This window comes from Triplophysa rosa, linkage group LG3 (assembly GCF_024868665.1).
Source record: "Triplophysa rosa linkage group LG3, Trosa_1v2, whole genome shotgun sequence".
Taxonomy (NCBI): domain Eukaryota; kingdom Metazoa; phylum Chordata; class Actinopteri; order Cypriniformes; family Nemacheilidae; genus Triplophysa; species Triplophysa rosa.
Window position 1 is genome coordinate 7,178,241 of NC_079892.1, and position 14,786 is coordinate 7,193,026.

Consider the following 14,786-nt stretch of genomic DNA (forward strand, 5'->3'; position numbering starts at 1 on the left):
ACATACAGTTGAAAATAGGTGCCCACACACAGCTCGTGCGTGCTTAGTGGGCTGCAATCTGATTTTTCACACTCTTGACGAGACAGGTTTGTTGAGGAAACAAGAGTACACGCGTGCTAGTGGCAGAGCTGGACACTCTGGTTTGTGAGTGTGGTAATGGAAGAATGGCTGTATTCTGCCCGCCTTCATTGATATTCATGCAGAGGATAAACAGTGTATGTAGCTGAGTGGGGACGCCTGTGATGGAAGGCTCCTAGTAAGCGGCGGCTGGCTGGCCTGGTACACCTGCCTCTCACCCCCCTCAATGGACCATTCTCCTGCCCTTGCCACACTGCATCCCCAGACCTGTGCCAACACAGCCAGCTCCTTGGTGGGTGCAATGCACTGTTTATGCATTTAAATTGTAAATTAATTTAGCGTCCGGAAAGTTGAGAAAAAGCCAAAGAGAGTTTGAGGGGCAATAAATCAGCTGCCAGGCTTCCATACAGACGCAAAGCTTATTAGTTGTCGGGTTTACAGAAAGTCCCATTTTGAGCGGCCATATTTGGCCGATTGATTAAGATCAAACATAAACATTTTGAATTTGGCATCATAATATATCACCCACCACAGGCCACAGTCAAATGGAACGAGTCACTTAGAGCATGCGAGTGAGGGAGCCTAAAGACAGAAAGTATACTCTTGTCGAATAGCAAGACGCTCTGGCATACTCTGGCACCACCTAGCATAAATATTCGTTTAAATGTATTTAAAATGAATTATATTTTAATTACTCAACCATGTTGCGTCTCATTATGGGACTGTAAAGGCAAAAGTATAGTCCGGCCGTCCGCGTCCTCGCGCCGCCTGCATGACATAATTTTCACCATCAGGAGTGTACGAATGTGTCGAACTCGTTTATCCGTGATTGAGCTCAATGCTCGTTTGTGCGCGAGATGGACGCTGAAAGTCAAGTATACATGACGCTTAAGGAAGTGCAATCAGTGCAGAGTAACTGAATGACACAATAACTTGTTTACAGGTCAGATCTGAACAGTTTTGAATATTATTGACTAACTTTTCATTAACATTTTATGAAAAAATCTATCACAAATCTTTAATTTTAAGTAATCTCATCATCAAAAGAGGTGGGCTGGTCATTGCTATCAAGAGAATCCTTCTTGACTGTTAAAATCCTGTAACAACTTGTTTCAGTCTTGCTCCAGTGCTGAGTCTTGAGCAACAGCAGTCAAGCCGGTGTAGGAGGAAACAGAACTCAAACGAGATCTCGAACCAGAAATGACATATAATTGGTAGATTTCCTTTTCAGTCCTGATGAACTCCCCAACGGTCACTAGTTATATTATTTATATACATTTCGTAAAGGATTTTTCTTAGGACAGCTTAAAACTTGCCTGATGTTCCAGGTTTGCCCTCTGTATTATGAGACCTTCCTGTTTTACAGAACATTTCGGCTTAGAGTAAATATTGGTCAAATCATGACTTTATAAAGTTGCTTGTGGTTTTGAATGTGAAGGAGACCTGTGAAGGAGAAGCAGATGGGGTGCTTGGTGTTTAACAGAAAGAATGGGGTATAATCGCTTTTAATGAGCTTGTTCCTGCGCAGGCCAGCGTCAAACTGCCCTCCGGAGAAAGACTTTATCGGGGTGCTCCTTCTGCACTGACCCCTAACATGCCTCTGCATATGAAATGTGGGGTCGTTGCTTTTGTCCCTTTTTTGCGGTCTCTAGCTAAGCCTTCCAGCCATTTGCATATTTCTGAAAGCCCTCCGTGTTATTAATTAATACTGAACCGGTCTACGCTGCCTGACCAAATCTCACCAAGTGTCCTGAACGGAACTGTTTTATCAAAAGCGAGGGACCATTAAAAATTAGCTTCCTTTTTTCCTACACTCTTCTCTCCTTTTATCATTCAGATACAGGGGCCTTGATTTATGCATGTCTGAGAAAAGAGGGGGATGCCAAAGAATGCACAGTGTACAGGGGAAAGAGACGTAGCAGTCAAGACATCTGCCTGGCAATTAAAAACTTTCGGATACCCCTTAAATCCCTGTTGTTGAACTAGAAACTAGTTTGTGTATTGCTCGACACAAAAGATTTTTCAAGATATTATAAAAGGGGTGTGTAAGACTAGAATAAGCAATTTCTCAAACCAAATCGCTAAACTTTCTTCTTATCAGAACTATTCCCAATGCACATCCTACTAAGGGACAGATTATGTCAAAATGCAAGCATGCATTCTGTCTACGTCTTATGTCAAAGCAGCAACAAATGTTCTATGTTTTGCAGAATTCACTAGCAGAATCCATATTAAAATGACCAAGCCTCTGTTTATCCCTCTCCCAATCTTACTCATATTCTACTTTTCTCAAAGTTGGAGTCACTCCTGAGGTTCCTGGGGAGCTATGCAACCCCAGGGAGGAAGAGTGAAGCAGAAGGGTGGTGCACTGGATCCCATTACCGCCTATGGTGATGTAGGGTGCAGGCTTGGCTGGGAGAACCAGCCCCACAAAGGCTCCCGATTATGGGAAAGTAGTCATGCCCCGGAGCATCTGGGAGGCGTGAGAAGTGGGGATAAGATATGAAAACATGACATGCTTCAGTGTTTGGCTCAGCTGGAACAATACGCTCACGTTTTCTCACCCGCCTCTCATCTTCATGTTTGATCTATAAAAGGTAGCCCACCTCCAAGAGGAGAAATAGCCTAACCATTGGCTCACCAGAACAGAGGAATGTTCTTAACTATACAACAGCCCTTTGAAGTGTCACTGCATTCAGGGCTAGTCACTGATATGCCCACCAAACATACTAACACGTAAGACTTTCAGAGAAATTCTCTCCATTGCACATCACTATTTTAGTCCAAATAGTTTCTCATGAATGTAATGAGATGGCATTTGATCATTTGCCCACGACGAGAACCTGCATAAAGTAACCAAAGATACCAGCCCACATAAGTCAGCTTTAATTTAAGGTTTTACGAGAAGTAAATGTGGATAGTTTGCCACACTTACTGAAGTGATGAAGAACAAGCACCTGGCAGTGGACCTTTTATCCCTCATACTTATAACACATCAAAGGAAGACAAATACAAAGTATACATTCTATTTATGTATTGAATACACTACCTGTTGCACAAAGAGCAATGAAAGTCTGCACATGTTTACGGATCAGATCCAGCTTATCCTCAGGCAGTGGAAGTTTCCTTATAATATGCTCAATGAAATCATTTGGAGTGACAGCAGCCAGGTTCCACTTCAATTTGCCCAAGACAACCAGCTCCCATTCCTGTAAATATAAATCAGTATTTGGATCAAAGACAAGTACGGAGTACATTTGACTGAATTGACACAAATATACAGTATCATCCCAGCGGTACCTGACTCATCACTACGCAGGATTCTCACAAGATGTAAATATCCTCTAGAGAAGATATCAGGGGTTGGGATACTATTCTGTATTGACCATTCAGACAGAAGGCTTCAAAAACTGATTTGCTAATACCTGTTAGGGGCTAAATTTATTTTTGTCTGCGCCAGTTCGCTCATACAATAAGCTGGTCTAAGGAACCAGACTGAAAGCAGGGCATAATTTGGCCTTGGCTATGCAAAGCTACAGCACAAGCTGGGATCTTGAAAGCCACAAGGCTGAATGCAGATGCATTTGAGTTGACAAATGAGTCACCTGGAATTTTCAAGCACCAATCACGTAATAGAAACTATTCAGCAAGAGGTACATTCCCTCATAGCATGCCGAATTCAAGTACAAGAAGTTAAATGTTCAATACTATTAGCCTATTTATAATCTGTGCTTCAAGTTCCAAAAAAAAACAAATTTAGGTTTAAAGCCTTTTCTCTATGGGTGATATGGATTGTAGGTTTGCCACTGTGGTAAATTTACCATTGAGATCAGACAAATGACAATATTGACAAGTTTTACTAACACTGAGGAACTCCTGATGCTTGAACTTACTTTGACCTAACTCAGTGATTAATATAAGGATGCTCACTGTCATTTGGCTTCGGTAAAGAATAGTGCAACCCTCGTGAAACCACTCCCCCTTCCTGTTTGAAGTGGGGTGAATAAGTGACTAATTGGGGAAAAATTGCATTTGCAGGGACAGTCCTTGTGACTAAACGCTCACTCAGATGGAGGTGGTTTTCTCCATAAGCGAACCACATGCATCTCAGTCATGAGATGGCCCATTATGGTTGCCATTACCGCCTAAGACTCGTACGCCTTCACAACCGCTCTAAACCACTGACCTTGTATCATGCCGAACTTCATACCTCTGCAACAGCTTCCTAAGTGAGCAAGAGCACAATGGCAGCCAACCGCTGATGCATGATTTCTCCACTTCCTTTCTGCTGGATTTCAAGGCAAGTGACTCACCCTACAGTCAAACAGCTACACGTTCCTCTAAGGGGAGGTGGCTGATATGAGCATAAAGTGCGATGACATGCTAGAACCACAATCGCTCATTAAAATGTTCTTGATGTATCTGGATTTGGTACCCCAAAAGGGGTATGTGGAATGTAAACTATGAGCAGAATATGTCTTTGTATTCGGTCAATCTTTAAAGATTTGTACAATAGGGACATTAAATACATCAGTGAAATGCTGGCTAATGACTGAATCAACCAAGAAAGACTCAACGCTACATATTGTCCATTGTATATTCTGCATACAATTTTTAAACGACTGCAAACACCTTTTAAAGTAACTTAAGGACAACATCAAGGACTACTTAACAGTCCAGTGTCATTTCACCAGTGATGTGAGACTAGCCTTAAAGCTCACTGTGACACTCTTGCAACAGAACCTTGACGCAGGAACCCACTTCCTCCTTTTGAGCCCTCCTCTCCAGGCTGTCACTGTGGTTGCATTTACAAGAACTTCTTGCCAGCTTGCGAGGACAAAAATGAAGATGTGACTGTGACAGCTGATCTCCGGTTTCCTGCATCTGTTATACTTTGCAGACCAGCAGCAGCTCCAGCAAAAAACTAACAGTAGACCGAAGCTGTGAAAAAAACAGGTCGCCCGCAGCGGCAATTTGCTGAGGGCTCTAATAATTTTATGTTTGGCCTGTGCTAACACCCATCTCCGTCAGAATGACACTGATGAGCTAGTAGTGTCATCAGAGCTAAGAAAAACTCCCTGACAACTGTTCTGAAAGCAGTTAGGCACAGTCAAAACTTCTTATGCCACACTGTACTGTTCTGAATATTTTGTTTTCATGCCTATGGGTCTTGTACAAATGATCAGTACGCTGTTTTTCCTTGAACTTGTGCCAACATGGATGCACATCATACCAGAAGATTAAAAATGATATGATCTTAACAAGATGGTTGTTATGATTGTGTGTCAATTGAAAGCCATTTCAGATCACCATTTAGGGCTTTTGAAAATAATATTTATGAACTGGTATAAAAGGTTTAGCAAGGTTTAGTTTGGTAGTATTTACAAGTGAAACAAGACATCAGCCCTGTTATATAGTTGTGGGTTGCATACTTGCCACTAGATGGCGTAATAGTCCTGTTGTGCCCTACAGTTGATCCTTTTGTGGAGAACATCCATCAGACGGCTTAATATTTCGCCGAAGATAACCTAGTCTTTCTTTATAGTGGATTTAAACATTACATTACTGGTTTACGTACATTTACAGTTTAAAATCCAAGAAACCCTATAATTATTAATAAATAATATTTTTACATTTACTTGAAATGCTTTTTTAAAATAAGATGACAAATTAAACTAACAGCTTGTTCCTGTAGGTATGTTGATGAATAATTAAAAATAAACCATTAGTAATTCATATTTTGAATATAAGGAAGTGTGCCATTACCTATAGCAATCCCTACAGATTTTAGACTTTGGCAATCAAAGAGTGCATTTGGAGCTTACCAGAAGTTCCTGTGGTCTGATTGAGTTATCGGTGTAGATGCACAGCTTCTCTGCAGTTAAGGGACGCGTCTCTTTCAATTTCGACGCAAGAAACATGCATACTGCGCCGAGCAATTGCAAGTTACATTTTCTTGTTGGTACCACTGCTAAAAATCGGTCCAAGTAGTTCATAGCCAGTGGAAAAACTTCTTCCTCGCATTTCTGTTCCTCGCAGACCTGGAAAGGGCAGGGCATAACTTAGTTAAGAGGAAAAGATGCACGTGGCGCAACAAAATTAATCCCCAATTTATTTTACTCTAGACGACTATATGTATAAAATAATTAACATGACATGATAAACGAAATACATAGCATTGTCAATCATATGCAGATATATGTTTGCAAATCGTCATGTAAGTTTGGGGATTGTTAAAAAAAACTCGTATTTCTTATGTTTACATATATGATAACTGTATATTTCTAATCGATGAAAACGGCACTTTAAAGTCTTTGTCAAAATGCCTTTGGTTCATTCAGTAAGAAATGAATTCAAGTCACAATCACTCGAGCCAAAAAAACACCCATGCAACACAGTACGGGATCTGTTTTTTTAATTCGTCATATTTTCATAAAATATTTAAAAATATAAATAAATTGCCCACGTCGGCTATTCATACATCTAAATATTCAGCAGACCTTTTCACATCATTCCCGACAATTCACAGAGTGTAAAATCGAATTTATATATGATTAAAAGAGCGTTTTTGAAACGAAGTAACATGCGGTCTTACATGAGTGCGTCACCGTCGGACCGAAATATTCTTTTCAAATATTTTTATAAATTATCCTGCATGACTCAACTGAGCATATACAACATGAAAATAAAGCTTAGGTCGTCCTCTAACGTTTTCAATACTTATTGACAAGAAATATGAAATATTCGGACAAAAACCGAACTTATTTCCGAGACTACAGACTTCGATCAGCATGGGTTAAACAGCACGGCCCTCGCCCCTTCCGCAACCATATATTTAAAAATATATATACAAATTTGTAGCAAAGTAATTCACGCCATAATCAACCACAACTATACACTTTAAACGCTCGTTTATCAGGTCATGCACATGTAAAGAGTTGTTACGAACATTTTGTAGCGATAAAGTTGTTGTGAAAGAAAAACCAACATGGCGATGCGAGAGGAGAAGAAGCGCAGCGGCAAGCATTGAAGTGCATACGTGTGCATGGAAATATTTATCCTAAAAATAAATAAATAACATTAAGCGTAACTCTCTCCTCTGTGTAAACGCTACCGAAAACATTAAGATAAACGCGCTTATGGTCGCTGACATATGTTCGTAACATGCATCCCCTACTAATCTAATCGTGAACCCGGTCCAAGATCAGCGCTCATGGCTGCAATAAAATTAATAGCCAGCAAAATCGGATCTGTTCTTTCGGAAATATTACTAGAGCTCAACTTTTTCCCTTTACAATGGTAGCATGACAGAATAGAGTAACAACAAACGTTTGGAAGATACGACGTAAGCACGGAAATGATCGGATAAGTAAACTACAAACCTCCAACATCCAAGTTGCCACCATCCTCCGCATAAAAGGCTGAATGTCTTTCTGAACGCATTTAAAATATGAACACTGTGGAAGAAACCTCTCTTCGATCGTCAACAAGCTCTGTAGGACCCTGTCATCATATAGAAGATTCGGGTCAGGACGGGCTCTTACAATGGTGTCCATCTCGAGACAAAGAAGTTCCATGATTGTTACAGTCCTTTTCGATGTCAATAACGTCTATAAACTTTAAAATACGATGGTTGCGAAATGACAAAAAGAGGAGAAAGGACTTCTCCGGCATATAAAATGAGTCTACAGGGCTGTCCAGGTTAGTCCTGTTCCTTTGCAAACTTTTCCCCACTAGTCTCTTTCTCTGCTCTGCAACATTTGAGGTCTGCAATGCTGTGACGCAAGCTTCACAATCGTTTTATTGGCCAGACGCAACATGTTCAGTCTTCCTCTTCTTTTTCCTCCCCTATCGCTCTGGTTATCAGATAATCAGTAGCCCCCACAACATGGAAAGAAAGACAATATCGCCTGCTATATGGATGAAGCCGTATGTTAAGTCACGCGCAGCTGTTATAATGACACCATCAGGTAAACACAAACATAAACATAGCCACGGCAACAAACAAACACACACACACGCACACACACTGTGTAATTGTATGATTTCGCATAGCCAACTGCAATATTACATGGTGACACATTTTTATGAAACTTTAACAAAAATAGCCAGAAACTTTAAAAAGTTTTGTCTTTAAAAAGACTAAACGTCACCTCATCATCACAGAAGCTAAATGGGGCTATCTTACACGAAGCAGCTACGCCTGTGGTCAATGAGATAGCTTTCTAGGAAATGCAGCGAAAGCGTGAAGCAACGCTCTCTCTTCAGAGATAGCAGCTGAAGAATTATTCTCTCGAGCTGCTCAATGCATTCTATACAGCATTGTCTCCATTTAGGACTGAAAATCCTGACCAGAGTTGTAAGCCTTCCAAAATTGCAACCTGCCACCAAACATGCGACTGAATGATTTCAATGAAAACTTCACAGCAATAACTCATTTAAGCAACAGTTGAGCTACAGCAGTACAACCATTTGCATAACAAATAACTTGCAAATAAATCGTGTTAACTTATTTAAGAGACCTTATGGAACATCTTGTAAACTGATCAAGGTACATCTCGAGATTCGACACAGTGTATTACTCTGATTCTCAAGAACTAAGCAGACCACGTGTGCTTAGGCAACAGTTGTTTCGTTTAAACACTTGAGATGTTATAGGAAATGTCTCTTTAAAACATTTTTTTCATTCGGTGTAGATTGTTTCCTCCCCTTTGTCATTTGCATATAGCCAATAGTTCTTCTGCGCGCGTCTGAAGCATGCAGATATTGTTACTGGGCAGACTGTGGAAGTTCAACATGTCAGGAAGAAGTTAATCCTTACCGATCACCTGATTAACATTATTAGTTCTCGGAGCCTGCCGCGCGCAGCTGTCATGAGTAAATTTATAAAAATCTAGCAGAGCGACACCATTACACCCTAACCGATGCTTAGAAAAACATTATGATTACAAGATCCATATTGTAACAGATAAAAATATTACAGGGGATTACAGTTGATGCAAAAAGTGCAAAATAAACTATAAACAGATTTTTTGAACATGTCTCTAATTGGTTGGATATAACTTATAAAGTCTAATTTACAAAGTTAAATAATAAATTGACATTTCATCCCCACTCTACACTGCAAACGCAATAATGATTATTGATATGATAATTCTGAGCATAATGAGGTAATTCCAAAGACTTAAAAGATGAAACATTCAGTCATTTTGATACCCCTTTAAACTATGTGCCTTCTTTATCTAAAATGAAGTGTTGCAGTACGCCACCGACACGTCAAATTTCGGTAATGCGAGGAGTTATGAAAGGGTTTCATACATCAAAACGTTCATTAGCCTACTGGCTTCGAACTCTAAGCTCTGCGTGTTTAAACCTCAAGGATGCACCTTTTCTACACATGTTCTGTCTCATTTAAATGATTTCCGATATTTACTGTTTAAACACTGTATAATAAAACTAATAATTAATTTTGTACATTGCTTAGTAGAAGGTTTCTTTCCTAAAAAAGGACATTAAACATGACGTTGGAAGGTTTTTTAAAGGACTGTTCTCATTTCCATAAAGACACACAATATATAAAGATCCGTCTGTATAAGAAACGTTTTAACTTCCTATTCAGTGGTTTGTAATTTAAACTTTATTATGCAAAATAAATCGACATTTATATCTGCCTATTGAATCATATATATAAGACGTTTAGGAAGACAAATATTTTTGTTGTTTTCATTGTAAACAGTTGGCGACATTAGGCGCATCTTTTAACATTTATTATGTCGGTAAATGTCTTTTTTGTAAACAAATTCTTTATATAAGCCCATGTCGAGTAAAGACGCGTATCATTTACAGCTTCTCTCAAATAAACGTCAAAAAGGTTGAATACAGCTTGATTCAAGTGTCTATGTTCCTGCTCTTCTAAGATTCACGCCTCTCTCTCTTCTAACCTGACCATGCTGTTTTTTTCGCGGAAAATGACGTCACACACGCGCTGCTCTCACTGGGCTCAACAGCTCATGCTATTTCCCGGATGCCTACAATTAACGCGATATCCGTGAAGACACACCCAGACAAAATTTGCCAGATCCTTCAAATATCATTGTATATTTTATATTTAGGTTATTTATAACATTCATTTGTGTTATTTTTGTTTCCATAAATCAGGGAGGTCGCACAGCTTAGATAAACTCTAAATTCATTCAGACTTTACATCCTCCATATATTCAAGTTATAATGTTTTAAGATTTAATAACCTTATACTGAGCAAAATAATGGGTAATATTAAATAAATGGCACCAGAGTCATGTTAAAACAAGCATCCTATTTCTAGAAACAGGATCGAAACCAACACAAATATTTGCTTGGCTCCAAGTGGTCTACATAAACTTTACATAAAAACATTGATCTTGTGCAATGGGCTAAGGGTCTAAGGCACACAAACACTGCCTTGATGTAAAACCATTGTTGTTCAAACAAAATACATAAATATAAATATATATTTACATATATTTATATAGAATATCTCTGCAAAACTGAGACAGTCAATTAATGAACACAAATTGAAGGGCAGGTCCAAATTATTGAAATATTTTACAAAATAATATAAAAAGCTAGGAACTCAAATAAACATGATAACAATAATTACTAATAATTTATCAAACATATTGAGTCACATTGAAACAATATTGGTGCTCACTAATTTGAGATTTTACAATATTTTTACACACAAAAAATCTTTAAATAAAACTAATATCGTGCACTTGTAACATTCAATTAAATTATACTTTAGCTTTATATTTAATTTTAGCTTCATTTTTTTGTAAAATAACAACAACATGAATTTGTATAGGATATTGCTTATATATATACTGTACAAGATCTACTTATCTGAGTATACTAGAGAAATAACCAAATTATTCTTATTTTTACAATCACTAATCAAAGTTTTGTATTATGTTAAATAACATTACAAATAAATAAATTATTTACTGGAGAATTGTCTTTCAGTTATAACCATTTCTAAAATGTTTTTAAAAAAATCAAACAACAATTATCTTCAACAAAACAATAAAGAGAAATGTAAATTCATAGTTTAAAGAAAGAGCAAAATAACAGATTTCTCACAGTTAAAATGTTGTGGTTGAGCAACTGCAGATGTCCTTACTGAATGAAAACAAGAGCGTTTAGCCATCCATCAAACAAATAAGCGATATGCTTCATTAATTGACAGTTTATTTTGTCTCCTGTTACTGTAAATAGCTACTGTTTAAACTACCATGGAAGTTTTTTAAATAATTATATATTTCCTGTAAAATATTATGTTAATCATTCAACTATGAAGAACAAATTTAACATGCATAAATAATTATAGTAACACATGTCAATAATATTTTAATTTGATAGTAGCTTTCAAATACAATGCAATAGAAAATATATTCTTTGGAACTTTTATAGGCCTATTCATTTGAGATGTTTTGGGAAACTTGAAAAAGTCATAATTCTATACTTGATTTGCTCCCTCTATTCCCTTTCAGTACATTTTCATTGACAAAACCTTTTGTCTGTTTAAAGTTTAGGTTCAACTTAACATTCATTGGGAGGAGATTCCTGAACAGTGATGCAATAACGGAGTTATAAACAAACAGCGTTACTCGTTACTTTTTTCAGTAACGAGTAATCAAACGAATTACTGTTCCCCGTTACAATGCCATTACCGTTACTGACAAGAAAATGCAGCGTTACTATAATTGAGCTCACTGAAGCAGTTTTCATCCGAGTAGGCTGTCTCTCATCCAAAGGACCTGCAAAGTTTTTTTCTCTGCTGTGTGTGTGTTGGGAGGTGGGAGATAACCGCATAACTGATGATGATTGGCTTATAGTACATTTTAGGGCAGGTTTTCACACACAAACCCAGTCGCAAAGTACACCACCAACGGATAGGAGTCTGAGAGCGATGGCAAGAGCAACAAGTTCAAATGTAGCTTTCGCAAACTGGATATATAAGCACTACTTTCCCTCGTTATGGTGAAACACAAGGAATGTGTATGTAACGTGCAACTTATTCCCAGGAAAAAAGAGGCTCCACGTCGGTGGCTAGCAATTCTAATCTAATGAAGCACCTCACATCGTCACATGCCCCAACAAAATTAGTAGCTGAGACCTTGTCCATACGTTTCCCTTTGAAAACTGAGGTTTCCTTTTAAAACGGTCTTCCACCACACTAGCGTTTTCAAGTGTTTTCCAAATGCTGCCTATCCACACTGAAACGTGCTGAAAACGTATACATCCATGCTGCGCAGTAAAACATATGACACTACAATTAAGTCAAAACATTAAGAGCATTTCTTGTTATTAAAATATTTACTTTTGTAAGAAACTATGAAAAATAAGTAGTACAGTACAGTATGTCTAGCAGTTGTGAAGTTTGTCTTCACAACTGATGATGGTGTCTTTAGAAGCGTTGTTTATTTTCAGACTTATTTGTTGATCAGCTGTGGTCTGTGCAATAAACAGCAAAAGTTCTGAATTATTCTATTGTGTTTTATTGTTTCAGCATAGTAACGATAATATTTACAATAATAATGTATTGATATATAAAATATTTAATTTAATAGGTGTCTCTCACATTTACCCACAGCAACAATAAAATAGTGTAGATTAGTGTGTACACTTTTATTAGAAATGATGATTAAACATGATTAGACAATGTTTTATATAAATAATTTATACTATTTAGTTTTCATTTTATTCATTTAACATATTTAATATTGGGGGCATCCAAGTTATTTGACATATTTTATTTTTTAAAAGGTAACGCAATAGTTACATTCCCTGGTAATTAGTTACTTTTATAATGATTAACTCAGTCACTAACTCAATTACTATTTGTGAAAAGTAACTAGTAACTATAACTAATTACTTTTTTAAGTTCCTGTTCCTGAAACCCTTAAAAATTCCTTTAAATAAAAAAGGGAAGCATCTGATTGTTGTCTGGAAATGTTTTTATTTAAGCAAATAAGTTATGATGTGCACAAAGATTAATATCTGTTGAAAAAGCAGAGTATCGTTGACAAGCTGGTGAGGTTGTTGTAACTCTGCTTCTCAATTATATCTAATTTATTTTTAGCAAACAGGTGCACCAAACCTTTAAGCAACAACTATTTAGAGCATAATCAAGTTGGAGCGGTCAAAAAACCTGCTTCTCACATATCCTCAGTAGGAGGATTTTCTTCACTTTAACTAAAAAAAACAAAGCAGGAATGTATGTTATTTTTCAACCCATCGTCATTATAGACTTCAAAAGCCAACCTGGACAATGTGTTGACAGACATTTTCTTCAGATATAGCCTGTCTAGCCTAAAATGACAATGTAGATCCCTGTCAAACTTTTGAAATGAAAAGCCCCCTTGCCGGCATTATAACCAACATTAAAGCATTCCCACACCCTGACCACAAAATCCTTCTATAAACATGATTGACATTCGTCAGAACGATTGGTCAGACCTTTCTGAGTGCAAATATTTTTGTGTCCGAGACACCTAGTGCAGGTCTTTTCTTAGAACACAGAGCAGATTTTTGCACAGAGCCGTTCAGCCACAGCAGCATCTTCCTCAGTGCCTCTCATATCACAAGCCCTTGAGTTTGTCACTCATGCGACAGCTGCTGGCAGATACTTTACCAGTCCAGTGCCTATTTTCCCTCCGAGCAAAAGAACCCAAACAGAGAAACAAAAGCATAGCCGGAGAATGCAAGGACGTTTCGGGGGGCAGGTTGTGTCCCTCAAGAATTTGTCAGCACAAAAAATGCCAGTCCGACTGTGCGTGGCTGACTCGATCAATTCCACTAACATCCTGAGAAGTTACATCTGGGGGCTTCAGCTCTGTCAACAATGTAGCAGTTGAGATCAAACGCCTTCTGAGAAGACACAGCTTTATCCTCCTCTAGCTTCAAACCAACTTGAAACTTATTAGACTTCTTGATTTTGTATCAGCTAAGAACCACCTGCAGGCAATAGTTCAAGAATGTACTCTGAGGATACATTAGATTTCCAAACAGTTCACTGATCCAAATGCAAGCGTTTTGCGGTTCCCATCGTGCTGGTACCTGGCATGCTTCTGCAATCTCACACTCACACCTGCCATTTTGAGGTGGGTTTGCGCGCCCTAGTCATCTGGTTGTGCTCTTGGATTGGGACCAGTGGGGCACCAGCAAAAGCAGATGGGGTTTAGGCATAGATGTGAGCGAGCTCATCTGCAGATTCTCACGTTTAACATTCTTCAGGTGTCACCTCAGTTTTGGTGCTCACTAATAGCATGAACCACATGCAACCTAAAAAAAACTTAAAAGGAATAAGTTCACCCAATTCAACTCCAATGTTCTTTGGTTACCATCATTCTTTCAAATATCTTCTTTTGTGTTCTGTAGAAGAAAGTAAGCCATACAGGTTTGGAATGATATGAGGGCAATATATTTGGGTGAACTATCCCTTTAAGTATATCCTTATAGAATAAAGATAATATAATCAAAGAACCTAAAGATTCAACAGTAAAACCCTCCTTTAAGGCCTCCTTGCCTACGAGGGGCTTTGCAAATTCACCAGCCCCACGTTTACCCTAACACACATGGATTTACAGCATAGCCCCACACTCGATTCAGGTTAAAATAATCTGATCCTTTTGGGAAATTCTAGTGTCGGGTGTAATTTACGATCCGTA

The 14,786-nt window shown here is 38.1% G+C and overlaps 1 protein-coding gene across 3 annotated transcripts in view; it reads right to left on the reverse strand.

Moving 5' to 3' along the window:
- ccnd2a (cyclin D2, a) overlaps positions 1–14,786 on the reverse strand; it is a 134,986-nt gene that overhangs the window by 9,106 nt on the left and 111,094 nt on the right. For 2 of the 3 annotated variants that reach the window (XM_057330442.1, XM_057330441.1), the window contains 2 exons: positions 5,904–6,119; positions 3,128–3,287 (listed from right to left, as the gene is read on the reverse strand). In XM_057330442.1, coding sequence (XP_057186425.1) covers positions 3,128–3,287; positions 5,904–6,119 — 376 coding nt within the window. Of the gene's footprint in view, positions 1–3,127; positions 3,288–5,903; positions 6,120–7,460; positions 8,405–14,786 lie in introns of those variants that run through there. The other variant, XM_057330440.1, reaches the window with a different exon arrangement.